Source organism: Idiotropiscis lumnitzeri, chromosome 3 (genome assembly GCF_059441095.1).
Source record: "Idiotropiscis lumnitzeri isolate Australia: NSW breed Sydney's pygmy pipehorse chromosome 3, RoL_Ilum_1.0, whole genome shotgun sequence".
In the NCBI taxonomy this organism is placed as follows: domain Eukaryota; kingdom Metazoa; phylum Chordata; class Actinopteri; order Syngnathiformes; family Syngnathidae; genus Idiotropiscis; species Idiotropiscis lumnitzeri.
Window position 1 is genome coordinate 21,463,438 of NC_142393.1, and position 13,620 is coordinate 21,477,057.

Here is a 13,620-nt window from a genome sequence, read left to right on the forward strand (position 1 = left end):
GTTGCCGCTGTTTAGAACAACAATGATGCTTTTGTCTCAGGAGCGCAAGCAACCTTTAACTATCTCCAACATTATGAGAAAAATGCTGACCAAACCACCGCTGAAGAATTCTGCCTTTCTGGACTGGTTCATCTGTCATGTGTTGACAGAATTAGGGGATGATTTAATTAATAGTGAAACTGGACTGATGTTGCTCAGACTTGTCGGAGCCAACTTAGACCCAGTTTAGTAATAGGGACTGTCCAAAGTTTGGGACCATTTTACAGTTGATAAAAGAAGTTGTCCAGTGTAGCCCGACTTTCGCCCGAAGTCATTGAGTCAGGAAAATCTCTTCAGAAATTTGATTCAAATGAAGGCATCCAGGACTGCCAAGTAAGAGAATATTTTCAGACGACAGCATCCTCGTGTTTAGCAGTCACTTCAGATGTCTCTCGCTTATTTGGAAACGGTATTTAAAAGCAAGCACTGATTTGATGACTTAATCTTTTAGGTCAAACTTTCAATTTACCCTCTGCCACTGGCTAACATTCCTTCAATGTTGCTGCATCAAGTACATCAACATGCACAGAAGCTGCATCCCCTCGCTAAATATTTGTGAGGGAATAAAAATGTTTGCGATAAGTTTTTGTTTTTTTTCCAACCATGACACCTTAGAGACTCAGTAGAAACCATCACTCACCCACCCCCCAAAAAAATCATTTTACAGTCACGGATGCCCAGGACACCGCAGGGAGCACCCCAGAGTGTGAGGAAATAAGGTTATAACATATCAATTAGTCCCAAGACACGCAGGTGACATTTTGGAAGACAGAAAACACAAGGATGTCTTTGTTGTGAGGGTGCTTTGACAGTTTTACACGCCTGGTGTGATCGCAGACAAATGAGTGTAAACTGAAGAGAGGAAAGGGGAAAAACATTCGAAATTATTTGCCATGTTGATTTTGTTAAAAAAAAAAAACATCTTATATTGGATTAAGTGCAACCAGTTTTATACATAAATATTTCGCTAGAATACAAAATGAAGGTGAACTACATGAATCTGGAGGGAGATAACCGATAATTACAGTGGAAAAAAAAAAGATGCTCTCATTGTAAGGCTTGGTCCTAAATGAGCTATGAGAGTTGCATTGTGGGAAATATCAGAAAGTACACAACCTCGGCAGCCTTACGCAATAATTGCTTTAGGGACTTTAGAATAATTTTATTCAAAACAAACACAAAGAAATACAACTCCTAAACCTAAGCACTTAACCCCAGAAAAGTAATCCAACTTTCACATTCACACAGGAAGTGCCGTCACTTAAAAGTTCTTCAAATGCAAGATGAATATATAAAACTTTTAAATTATTTTACTCTTCATATAATATGATTCTGAATGATTAGATTCTTCTATTCCATAAAAGCTAAACGCATGGACAGACAAGTGAAGATGTGGAAATGAGTTCATGACAATTTCCAGAAACTTGCTATGCTATTGAGTCCAATCGGAAAAATCAGCAACCGAGTCCTCAATGCACTTCTTTTGCTGGCGATCCCGCTAGGCTACACCACAAATCTGTCGGCATTCACAATGCACCTTCAGCCCTGAAGGAAGACATCCAATGCAGCGTATCGTGCAAGGTCTTTTCAAACTAAATAGTCGTCATCAATCATCAGGTGTCCTGCTTCGATGGAATCAGTCACCCAGGACTCTGCGACGATTTTGAACTTCTTTCGAAAGCTGCGCCTCAATCTCCTCAAATCCTCAAGTCTCGTTTCTGCCATAATAACAACGTGCGACACGCCTTCCTCCAACTTCTGCACCACAGCGCCCCCATGGTAACGAAACTCCATGGCTCTGATATCCAAACAACTTGCTGAAATGGCGCTTGTGGGGTCGTTGATGTCCGCATATTCATCCATATAAACTGTGAAAGGTCTGAACATACTGGTGGGAAGGTCATCAAAGCCATATCGCTCCTCAACTTGGCAGACGTTGACGGCTGTTGAGCTGTCCGCCCTTCCCATGCGCCGGAACACCTCCCGCAGCTGCTGTTCGTCAGTGTCCAGGAAGTAGCTGTCGCCGTAGCTGTCGTACCCCTTGGCGAAGTGTTCCTTGGTGGAGGGGGACATGTGGATCATGTGGCGCGGTTGCCATGGAGCCACCCGCTTCTGCTCCAGACACTGCAGCAGCCAGGAGGCCCACACCACATCGTGCTGGTTAGCCAAAATCAGGTTCTTCACGCGCATGTTCTCCACGCCGACTATCACACAGTAAGTATCTCGCCCAGGGTTCTGAACGACAAAACCGCCGCACCTGAAATAAATACAACGCAGAACTTTGAATCCAATCCATCATATTGAACATGAATGAACGACTTACCTGGCCACGCCTTTCTCCAACTCCGCCTTGGGGTGATCCTCCGTCCCATTCAGTATGCAGAACTCCACATCCTCAAACATGTCTGTCTCCTTGGTAACCCCGGAGAGATCCTGCTGCTTATAGTGCTCACTGACCACCTTCTTGGATTTGGCAGGCAGCTTTTGTCTTTTTCTCTGTGGCTCACTGGCGTCGTCCATGCGAAGGTGCCGCGAGGCGAGTTTCCCTGACGCCTTGCTGCGGAACTGCTCCAGCTCGGCGAGGGTAATGCACTGGTGCCACTCCTTGTCATCGCGGATCTTCTCGATCCTCGGAAAGCGCAGTGTGCAGTTGGTTTTATACATGTCGCTGCCGACTATCTCGGCCGCCTTCACCTGTAGGATGACAGAGTTGCAAGGCTCGATGTACACCTCGGGCTTCTCGGTGGCGCACAGGATGTTGGCCGGCGGGTCATTTTTGCGGTAAACTTTCCAGTGCTTGGCGAGCTTCAAGCCGAGGTCATAAAGTTCCTTCATGGTATAGCCGGAGCCGATGCGGCAGAGCGTATGAAACACCGAGGGTTTCTCGCCGGGATTCGGAGCTTCTGCAACAGCACACAGGAAATGAGACATCATACCGCCCCGCTTCCCTTTTCCCCAGTAGCCGCCAACAATCAGAACATCGAGCTCATCCATCAAGCCCCCCACGTATTCTGGCTTGATTTTCAGCCAGCCTTCCCCTCGCTTGTCCGGTTTGTAGAAGGAAAGAGGATCTTTCACCATGATGCCCTCTTCTCGGTGGTCAATGGCATCGTTGAGGGAATTCACCACGTCCTGCATGGTTCGGGCCTCCGTTTTCAGCACCAAGTGAATCCTGCCATTAACTGGAGTGAAAACCGTCTGCAGAATCTCATAGCGCTTCTTCAGTGTTTCCTTGCCAAGCTTCTGGGAATTGACTAACAGCACATCAAAGACGCAGAAGCAAGTTTGTAACTCTGAATCATCCATTAGTCTCTTGATGTCAAATTTGCTCCCTTTCTGCATGAAAGTCTTTGCGGTGGGATTGTAAGCCATCATCTCCCCATCGAGAATGCAACTGACAATGTGGTTTTGAAAGACGTTGTGGATGTATGGTGTCAGTGAACCCTCCAAAGGGGATCCGCCAAACTGCTGCGTGTACTCAAAGGCATTTCGACTGAAGTACGTGTACACGTCGCCATCTTTATGCAGTTGTATCCGTTCCCCATCCAACTTGGTTTCTATGTAAAACGGGCTGTTTCCCATCTTCTTCTCAACATCACCAATGTTAGCTACAGCAGCCAACATGGGTTTGAAGGCAGAGAAAAGTCCGACGGAAACTTCACTCAAAGACACAGAAGGGTCGTGGAGCTGCTGGCACACTTTATCCAGGTCCGTGTTCACATTGTAGAGCTCGGCAGCATCCGGGTGAAAGACTTGGAGGACGGTTTCCTTGCTGATGCCAAGCTTCATGTCCTTCAGAATCATTCGGATGAGCCATTTTTGCTCAAGAGCAGAGCTCTGCGTGATGAGGTGCAGCAGACTCGTTTTCACAAGGTCTTTCTTCTTGCCTGCGTTGTTGATTGCGACTGAATCAAGAAAGTCATTGACTTCTTTAATGCTAAGCTTTCCCTGGCTGGTGCAGCGTTTCTTTAGTACAAAGTACGCCATGCCGGCAAAGTCTCCTGAGTCCCCTTGAGACATGGTCGGTGTGCGGTAGTTCAATAGCTTGTTGGCTTCGGGACCATTTTTCGGGAGGCATAATACATCAATGTAAAGTTTAGCTAGCATGCTTTCTTTTATGCCGTAGGCCATTCGCTCTCGTTCGAATGAGGGAACTATGAGACGCATTGCTGGGTAGAAAGAGTCAGTTGTTTTGGGCTCATCCTTGTGCAGGGCGCGATGAAACGTTCTCCATGACTCAATAAAATCCCCAAGAGTCTTGGACTTTTCTGGACGGAGTTTCAATTTCTGGATTTTTTCCAAAGTATTACACAGGTGAAGGAAGGGAACTTGAGCCGCAACAATAGAGGGCTGATCAGCCACGGCACTTTTGGACGGCCCCTCCATTTTATCTGAAAAACAGAATAACGTTTTAAAATCAGTCTACATACTGGCAAATAATGTGTATAGATGTTGATACAGTTTTGTCTGAAAAATGTGTGAAACACAACTTGTTTTGTTTGACAACGAATGCTTTCTTTTCCTTGCATTCAATATTACAGAGAGACATGACTTTGGGGGGCGGAGCCACAATATACTGAGTACAATATATGTACCAAATTAACATTTGTGGCAATGAAATTGGTATAAAATGCACACAATTTACTATTTTGTGGGTTTGATATCATTGCCATGGACAATTTAGATGTATAGGAAAGCAAATGGAGCACAGCTTTTCAAGAAACTGAAACACAACCTTTCAGTCCGATTGATTGATTGATTGATTAGATAGATAGATAGATACTTGAGTTGTCCCTTGAAGCAAATTAGATTATCACAGCTACAATAATTATAAGCAGCCAAAAAGTGGAAAAAAAGAGAGAAAAAAAAACAAGAACAGCATTTGAGGGGGACCCAAACATAAGCTAAGCAAGAACATATACAAATACCCTCCAATGCCATGTTTGGTTTTCAGTATAATTTAAATAATTTATTTCTTTATTTAAAGTTATGTAAATATAAAACCCCAATCTCATGCATATTCAACCCACGTTTACGTCTCATTTATCTCCAGATGTTTTTTTTTTTTATTTAATTTTAGTTTTTTCCTGTCTTCCTTTGTCAACTGTGGGCATGCGAAGCACTTGGCGACTTATGTGTTTAAGGGCTGTACAAATCAATTTGATGACTTGATATGACGTCATACCATTCCACTGGTCTTAAAACGACGCACTCTAAAGATGAACGATAAACAAACTAAAATAAAAAAGTACTGTAAATTACTATAAACGGCAAAGGTTGGGGAACATACTGATACATTTAGGGTATAAATTGAGCACACAAACTATTCATAGGATGAAAAAAGTTCCAATAGTAAAGTTTGTAATTTAATTTCTTAAATAAAACTATTGTTGGTGTGAGAGAATATATTTGTTTACTTTGTGAGAGGAGTTGTCCTTGTTACCGTCCCCAAATAAACGCGTGCATTTTCATTTTATATTTCTGCTAAAGAGCTCAAGCTTGCAAAAGTAAAAGTACATACGTTGATACAGTCCACAGCTGCTAAATAATTTTCTCATCAATTTAATCAGAACTCAGTAATTTCAGCCTCAGAGAGTGCGACGAGACCATACTTATACTTCCTGGTTTAGCATTCTGTGGTCCGGCATGAATGTTCCCCGGGAAACAAAGGCGGAAGAGATGAAATAAAAGAAATCAAAATAAAATAAAATAAAATGAAATGAAATTAAATGAAATTAAATTAAATGAAATAAAATAAAATAAAAAAAATAAAATAAAATAAAATAAAATAAAATAAAATAAAATAGCCACAAATTTGAATTCTGCAAGCTTCCCAAAAATATAAAGTACACACACACAATGAAATATTATTAATGTGTCCTGTAAAATAACTAACCCATTCGTAAATTGGTTGTAGTAGACTGACTGCAACGCTTGATTCTAGTAGCGACGGGACAAATGTGTAAATATCGTAAAGTAAATATCGCCTCTTTAAGAATAGTCCAAATTCTAAAATAATGGCACATCAATCAATTAGAATATCGTGGAATTTCAATCATTAATTTAAAAGTAATTACGCGAGTTTTTTTTTTATTTTATTATTATTTTGATGATTTTAGCTTTAGAGCTACTAGAACTGACGATTAAAAAATACTATATAGGATCCAATCAAAATTAATATAAATATAGAAATTTGACAGCAATTGACCTACTGAATTTTTGTGGTTGTTGTTTAATGAATCCCTACAGTGAAATGCACTTCAGTACATACTGTACTGCCGGCATCACCACAACCATCCAACAGGGGGCAACCACTGCTCGTAAAAGAGGAAGTGGGAAGCGCAGAATTGCCAGGGTTGTTTACTTCGCTGCTGCTGCCCCGGAGGATGCTGGGAAATGTGTGTGCGCGCGTGTGTGTGGGACTGTCACATGGAACGATGACGTGCACTTGCTGTGCTTTCACATGCGCATACCTCGGTGCAGCGAGGAGGAAAAACACTTGAGTCCATTGAGCTGTGCTTGTCGTGTGCGTGTTTGTATGTCGCTACGGGATTGGGTGACTCGGTGCCGGGGTGCCTCTGCAGCAAAGCCTCCTCCTGTCATGCTGGCCTGCAGCGCGCACGGGGTTTAGTTACGTAAATCCTGTCCGACTGCAACCAGCCACAAGATAGTAAACAGATGACGTCACTGCCCAGGAGCGGAGGGGTGGATGGATGAGGTGTATGTTAGATGTTTACAGAGCATTTTAGAAGCATGATCCTTCTGTCATGGCCACGACTGTTTGGTCTGTAGCCAAGAGAAAATACTTAGTCACTGTACTTTTTTTTTTTTTTTGTTCATTTCGTTTATTTTTGCACGTCACAGTACATTTCACAACGTTGCCTTAGAAATGCCCTCGCTCGCTTTATGCTAAAATATAGACGCTGCCATAAACATACGAAAGATTAGCATCGATAGAAACTTGCAGCAATAGGAATATTAGAATAATCACAGGCATATATTATTCATCCTCTGTGAAAAATGAAAAATCATTTTCACTGAAAGTAGTGGGGTGACTTTTGTTGTTTCTGTATGACTGTAATAAACGTCCCTCTGTGGCCAAGGCATGCATACCAAAAGGAGTGAATTTAATTGAAGCATGAGCATTAAATTGTGATGTGCAAATTGTTTTTTTTTTACACTCTATTCTGTTATGTAATTACTCCAAGTATTATTATAATATAACATTGCCAGGGCGGTGGCCCCGTGGGCGACTGTTTAGCACGATGCCTCACCGTGCAGAGGTCGTGGGATCAATCCCGGCTCCGGCCTTCCTGTGTGGAGTTTGCATGTTCCCCCGGTGTCTGCGTGGTACTCCGATTTCCTCCCACTCTCCAAAGACCCGCATGGTAGGTTGATTGAACACTCTAAATTGTCCCTAGGTATGAGTGTGAGCGCAGATTCTTGTCTGTCTCTGATTGGCTGGCAACCAGTTCAGGTTGTCCCGAAGATAGGTGGGATAGGCTCCAGCACACCCGCGACCCCTGTGAGGAGAAGCGGCGTAGATAATGGATGGATGGATTTTCGGGCCTCCAGCCTACTGTATTTTTCTTACTAAGAGGACAGTGGTCCCAAACTTGAAATTTTATGGGCGCAAGGAGAAGGGACACATTGTATATTGACTTGCAAAACAATAAAATAAAATATTAATCCCACTCTTTTTCACTGTATTATTTATAAATACACTGGATGGGTGGTGGGCGGTGAGTTTCGAGGCATTCAATGGGTATTGTTGTTGCATATTTTGGGGTTCTGTTGATGTATTGCCATCTTTCTCTGTCTTTGACAATGAAATAGATAAAGCTCCTAAAGTACTATGAGACTCCGGCGCCAGTTGGCAATCGCGAACTGCGGGCAAAAGCCGACATAATTCCCAAATAAACACAACTACAGTTCGGCTGGTGTTTTGGAGTACAGTACAGTGTGTTCCCACTTCAGGTATGTCTTGTGTGTTTAGCACTTTTTTTAAACAGGAGAGTGGTGGAACAAAATGAAGGCATGCTCGACTGGTAAGGCTGATTTCGACTCGCAGAAGCCTCAAAGGACAAGAAGTGTGAGGTGGACGAGCGTCTTCATGACAGCTAAGCAACCAGTAAAGCAACAAGTGACGATTAGTTACAACATTCAGTCACTGTTTACTTCAGTATTTATAAAAAGCATCATTATAAAACAACTGAATAGTTATTTTTGTGGAAAAAGCGATACATAATTACAGGACAGGAACATGGTTAGCTGAGGAAAGTGCTAATAAATCCACGCACGATTTAAGTCATTTTTGAGCAGAAAAAACAGATAGAGTTAAAGTTACTAGTAACCAACCCTTAGCCACTTGTTGATTTATTTGTAATCCAGCCAGCTAACATTGTGCATTATAGTGCCCTTATTTGCTCCAAGTTGTTGAAAAAATAGATGTGTTGGAAATTCCGACAGTTATTAACATGATCATTGAGGAACTGGCTAATAATATTACTTCTGTTAGTCAGATTACAGACATCCTTTTTTTAACCCTACTCCACGTTATCTAGCAGGCTAGCCATTATGTTTTGGGGAAGTTCTCAAAGACAATCATCTGGTTAATTGCAAAGACAACCAAAACCTGTCTCTGGCCACAAACAGATTTATGAGTTTTGATGTACAAAAAGAACAAATAGTATTAGTATATTTTTTTGGGTCTTGGTGCAAATCGAATAAATCAGAACAGATTCAAATACTCTCATGGTGAAGTCATAGAATATTTATACCGTCAAGAATAATTGTATGAAAACATTTTCCACATCTTAAATATAAAATACGAAAAGGAAAAATAGTGAATGAGCCAATAATGAATGAGCGTGCCTTTTCATCCCCTTAGTGATTGTATTTTCATACCTCTATCAAAAACTACGGCCCGGGGGCCACATGCGGCCCATTCAATGTTTTAATCCGGTCCGCCGAACTTGAAAAAAATTCAATTAACCTTGTTAATGTTTTAGTTTCAAAATACAGATATTTTGTTGTACTCCTTTTATTCATTTTCATTTCAAATTAAATGTTTTGTTTTTTTCTCCGACGAGGTGATGTTACCGAAACACTCCATACATCTGCTCCTGGTTCGGCCCCTGTGCCAGATTTCAGAACCCATTGTGGCCCATCAATCAAAAAGTTTGCCCACCCCAACATCAAACCGCGGACCCACTCCATATTCGTTTTTAGGCTCTTCACTGTTCTAACCGTGTGACGTGACGTTCCTCAAGGAACAATTGTGTGCTCCCCGTCTTTTCTACTTCTCGATACTTCTCCACACCAGGAGTCACGTTTTAGGTCAAAATCTACACATTAGCAACTTACAATGTTTTTTGTGAAAACATTCTTAAACTCAGTGACCCATTAATCAGTTATTTTTTCAGAGCAGAAAGTGACCTTCAGTCAACTAATGCGGCTATCAGCGTCCCATCCTGAAGCTCAGCACATATAGACAGCTACCTGGAAAATAACTACGCCGCATCTTATGCAACCTTATCACTCGCCGCTTTAAGACGCACTGCTCCTCTCTGAGATTATATAATTTTTATAATTATATAACAATGAAATGAATAACAGCGCCGTTTGTTGACGCCAACTTGGAGACAAAGTGATTTGGACAAAAGAAGCGGTGCTGTGCTTAACTTGCTTCGCATGACTTTGAACCTTGCTCCAGCAATAAAGTTTAACTCCCTTAATCTTGTTATTGTTGCGATCATTTGAAGCAAACACACATTCATGAATTAATCCTTAATTCTTATTTGATGCGTCAGCAATTTATCTTTGCTTATTTCAGAGTGCGTGGAAAGATGATAATATTATTAAGGATTTTTATTTGTTCATGCTCTGATTAGTAAAATAATGAATCACAAGTTACTCAAATGTTACTGGAGTGCTTAAGTAGATTTTTCAATGAATTTATACGTTCTCAAGTAATTATTTAGAGGACGGCATTTTACTTTGACTTGAGTCCTGTTATTGTAAATTAATCGTCATATTCTAATTTGAGTGTCATTTTCAGCCACTCTGCCCACCTCCACTATCAAGTTTTGAATGATTTATGCAACTACCGGTTTGCGCTCTTCGTTTTTCAGCACATTCATGTTTTTTCATGAAATGCTAATGGAAGGAAAATCACGTAAACAGGACTTTGGGCCGTGACTGCAAAACAACATGTAGGTGTGTGGACTGCTTGTGTAAGGATGAGACATAGAAAAGGTCAGGCTCTTGTTGACAGCATGTTATCTTGGTTTTACAACACTTTTTTTTCTTTGTATTTTGCTTACAGACGGCCCAGTTTCCTAATGTTTTTTAGGCCAACATCTTAGCGTGCGCGCACTATCCATTAAGCCCTTCCAAGTGTGTGTGGGGGTGTGTGTGGGTGTGTGTGTGTGTGTGTCTGTTTTAGCTTTAGCCTTGGAATTGGCATGTTTGACGGACACACACACGCAAACATGGCCCCCATGTGACCTTGGTTCTGTTGGTGTACACGTACTGCTGAGTAAGTTTCCTCTTGGCAGTAATTCTTTTTTTTGCTAATTGGATTAGGGCCGGTTTCAATCTTCTGATGACAGCTTATGGAAAAACAATAATATTTGGACCTTGCAAAGATACGCAAAATGATAATAATAATAATAATAATAATAATAATAGTTATGAAGTCAAGTCAGCTTATTAATGCAATACTTCAGCATTAAATTGACAGCGAGACTGCGACAATGATCAGCTTCCTTAACATTTTTTTTTACTATTTCCTTTTTCTGAGTTGTTGTATTTGCAAAATATGATTTAACTACCTTTCTGAAAGAGGCTTGGTTGCAAGCTAAGCAGGATGAGGTCTAATGATTCCAGGATGACGGAACATCTCACCAAGTCAGGCCATTCATGCTCTCATTGCCACCGGGAGTTTGGAGGAGTTTGGAAATGTGGTTTTTATTAATACATTTTATTGAATCCTTTTAAAACCAAATTTATATCATGTATTATTTTTCATTAAAATTGTCTTTGTACTAAAAGTTGGCTGCCAGGATGGCCGAGTGGTCTTAGGCGCCGCGTTCAGGACCCAGTCTCCCCAGGAGGCCTGGGTTTGAATCTCGAATTTCCCCATTGTGGGACTAATAAAGGGCAAATTATTAAAAAAGCTAATTCATTCCATGTACTTTTTAAAACTTCAGTTGACTTCATACTAAAACGACACTGCTCCTAAGTACTGCTTTTTACATAGATTAGCTTCATTTATTTATTTTTTTTGGTCCTGTTTTTACTGAAATATACTCCACACTTGGAAGCATATTTACACATGACTTGAGAGTCAATGTCGGCATGTCAGCAACACCTGAACTTTGTATTATATCAAGCGAACGTTACCTTCTGGACTGCAGTGAGTTTATCAACAGATTTTAGATTGGATTTTTTTCAATTAGCGCAGTCATTTAATCCACCTACAAACTAGTTTAGTGAGAATCAAAACAAAACCAATGCAAACTTTTACAAAGAATGACATGTTTTTTGACATGTTGCCACTTTATCATTGGAAAAGGATATAAAAAAATATTTCTCGTGCGAGATCTTGATGGTAGATGCACTACAAAAATCCATTTTCTGTAGGGCAGTTCAACTAAATGTTTTTTTTTTTAAGTTTTGCTGTTGTGAATTTTGGATTTTCTGCAACAAAGAAATCAGAGTTTACAGAACGGTTGTCCCTTTTATGGACGCCCAACTTAAAGATATAAATAATAACAATGCTCTGTTGCTCTTACTAACATTGTTGTCGCAAGTGTCAGTAATTTACATTTGAAAGTTTTCCCAACTTTAATTACTGTTTTTGGACGAAAAACTTTTTTTTTTTTTTTTACAGTGCAGTTAAACAACTGGGTTGCAGGGTTGGAGTTAAAAGTGGGTTGCTGGTTCAGTCATCTTCATTCTCAGTTACATTGGAAGTCACTTGGACATCACCTCTCTCAAATTTCACATAACTACAGCCACAGTAAAATACACACATTTTCTGAACAATTCCAATCGACTCTTCGACCTCGTCAATCCAAACACATCCTGATTATATTTGTAAGGGCAGGATTGTTGAATGACCTCACAACTAGGACTTTTGTATCATTTTTGTGTAGGCCTGCTTTGGATTGTGCGCGTCTGCATTGCTACGCTGCCAAGGTAACAGATTAAACCTTACATAAATCACCTTTTTGCTCTTCAGGTAGACAAGAACTAAGGTCAAACCTTTGCTGTGGATTATCGCTTCACAGTCAAGTGACCCACCTGACCTCGGTCAAATCCTTGTAAAGTAACAAGAATTGCGAGTTTCAGTTCCTTTCAATAACCAAGAAAATGATCAGGAAAGAAACTAAGACCATTTCTTCCTTGTACCTGCGTTGGTTTCTTCCAGGTACTCGGGTTTCATCCCACATTCCAAAGACATGTTCGGTTCATCAGATACTTGATATTGTCTATAGGTAGAAATAACTTGTTTTAATTTAGATCTGGATCATTTAAGGTTTTCAGTCAACATTTGAATCAAGGAAATCGATTTGGGGATGAGATCTAGAAGTCTCGTTCAAAGATGGGGCGTGGAGTCAGAGTTTACGTAACATCAATAAAATTTCTGGAGAAATCCCATTAGCTAATGTATTATTATTATCATTAATAATAATAATAATAATAATAACAATAATAATAATAATAATAGTACTTTTTTTTCAAGTTATTGGCACATTTGGCAGTATTATTATTTCTTGTGCTTTTGATAGATGGTTGTGATTGTGACGCAATTACTTTTGTTGTTGTTGGAGTGTAAGCACAGTACAATATGGAGTTGATTTATTTTAACATTATGATAAAACTTACACTCACTATGTGTGTGCTTGCAAAGTGTTCTATTCAAATAGCTTAGTAAAATGTTAATCATGAAAAATAAATCTACTGAAATTTGACCTACACTACTGGGACATTGAAGTTTGAAGTCATTGCCAAATCCGGGTCACTCATGGAACTTTAGTCAGGTTTACATGGAGAATTTTTTTTTGTTGATTGAGGCGTTCATATAGAGCATTTTCATTTCATTTGATCATTCGGATACATTCTAATCGGAATACATGGCTCCATGTAAACCCGGTGACTGACACGTGTGGCAATGTTGAGCTCTGAGTGTTGATTTGCATATTTGCAGTTTCTCAACGTGCACTTGCATGCTTTGCCTGAAGCCAGCACTCTTTGCTGAGATGATTTTAAACCTTGCAAGGCATGTTTTGAACTTTTAAAAGGGGAAATATGTAGTACAAAGCAGGTACAGGTACGTATCGAGAAAAACTGTCGACTTCTTAGACAAAAATAATTGATTGCAATATTACTTGTGCATCACAGCTTTACTGTGTTTCTCATATATAGTCATTCAAAATTGCAGTGCTACCAATAATAATAACAAATACTGCGCAAAATGAGGATGCTCACAATGAGCAGTTTTTTTTTCTTCATTTTTGTGAAGTCATATCCTGATTTTACAACCGCATTGTCATTCTTTCAAAACATGTTTAC

At 40.2% G+C, this 13,620-nt stretch overlaps 1 protein-coding gene across 3 annotated transcripts; it reads right to left on the reverse strand.

The window, feature by feature from the left end:
* Positions 1 to 1,176: 1,176 nt before the first annotated feature.
* lig4 (ligase IV, DNA, ATP-dependent) lies at positions 1,177 to 5,691 on the reverse strand. 3 transcript variants are annotated; one of them, XM_088289133.1, is made up of 3 exons: positions 5,561 to 5,691; positions 2,363 to 4,430; positions 1,177 to 2,296 (listed from the first exon to the last, which is right to left on the reverse strand). In XM_088289133.1, the coding sequence occupies exons 1-3, from the start codon at positions 5,595 to 5,597 to the stop codon at positions 1,627 to 1,629; spliced, it is 2,775 nt and encodes a 924-aa protein (XP_088145259.1). In that variant the 5' UTR covers positions 5,598 to 5,691; the 3' UTR covers positions 1,177 to 1,626. The 3 variants fall into 3 exon arrangements, with proteins under 3 accessions (XP_088145259.1, XP_088145261.1, XP_088145260.1); XM_088289135.1 differs by having other exon boundaries at positions 5,652 to 5,685; XM_088289134.1 differs by having other exon boundaries at positions 5,457 to 5,593.
* Positions 5,692 to 13,620: the final 7,929 nt, after the last annotated feature.

What these genes read in the sequence shown, in the direction of transcription:
- lig4 (XM_088289133.1), bottom strand. Translation starts at nt 5,597, where the DNA reads ATGAGAAAATTATTTAGCAGCTGTGGACTGTATCAAC. An exon ending in CAGCTGTGGACTGTATCAAC is followed by an intron (nt 4,431 to 5,560) that starts GTATGTACTTTT and finishes TCTGTTTTTCAG; the next exon opens with ATAAAATGGAGGGGCCGTCC. An exon ending in TTGGAGAAAGGCGTGGCCAG is followed by an intron (nt 2,297 to 2,362) that starts GTAAGTCGTTCA and finishes TATTTATTTCAG; the next exon opens with GTGCGGCGGTTTTGTCGTTC.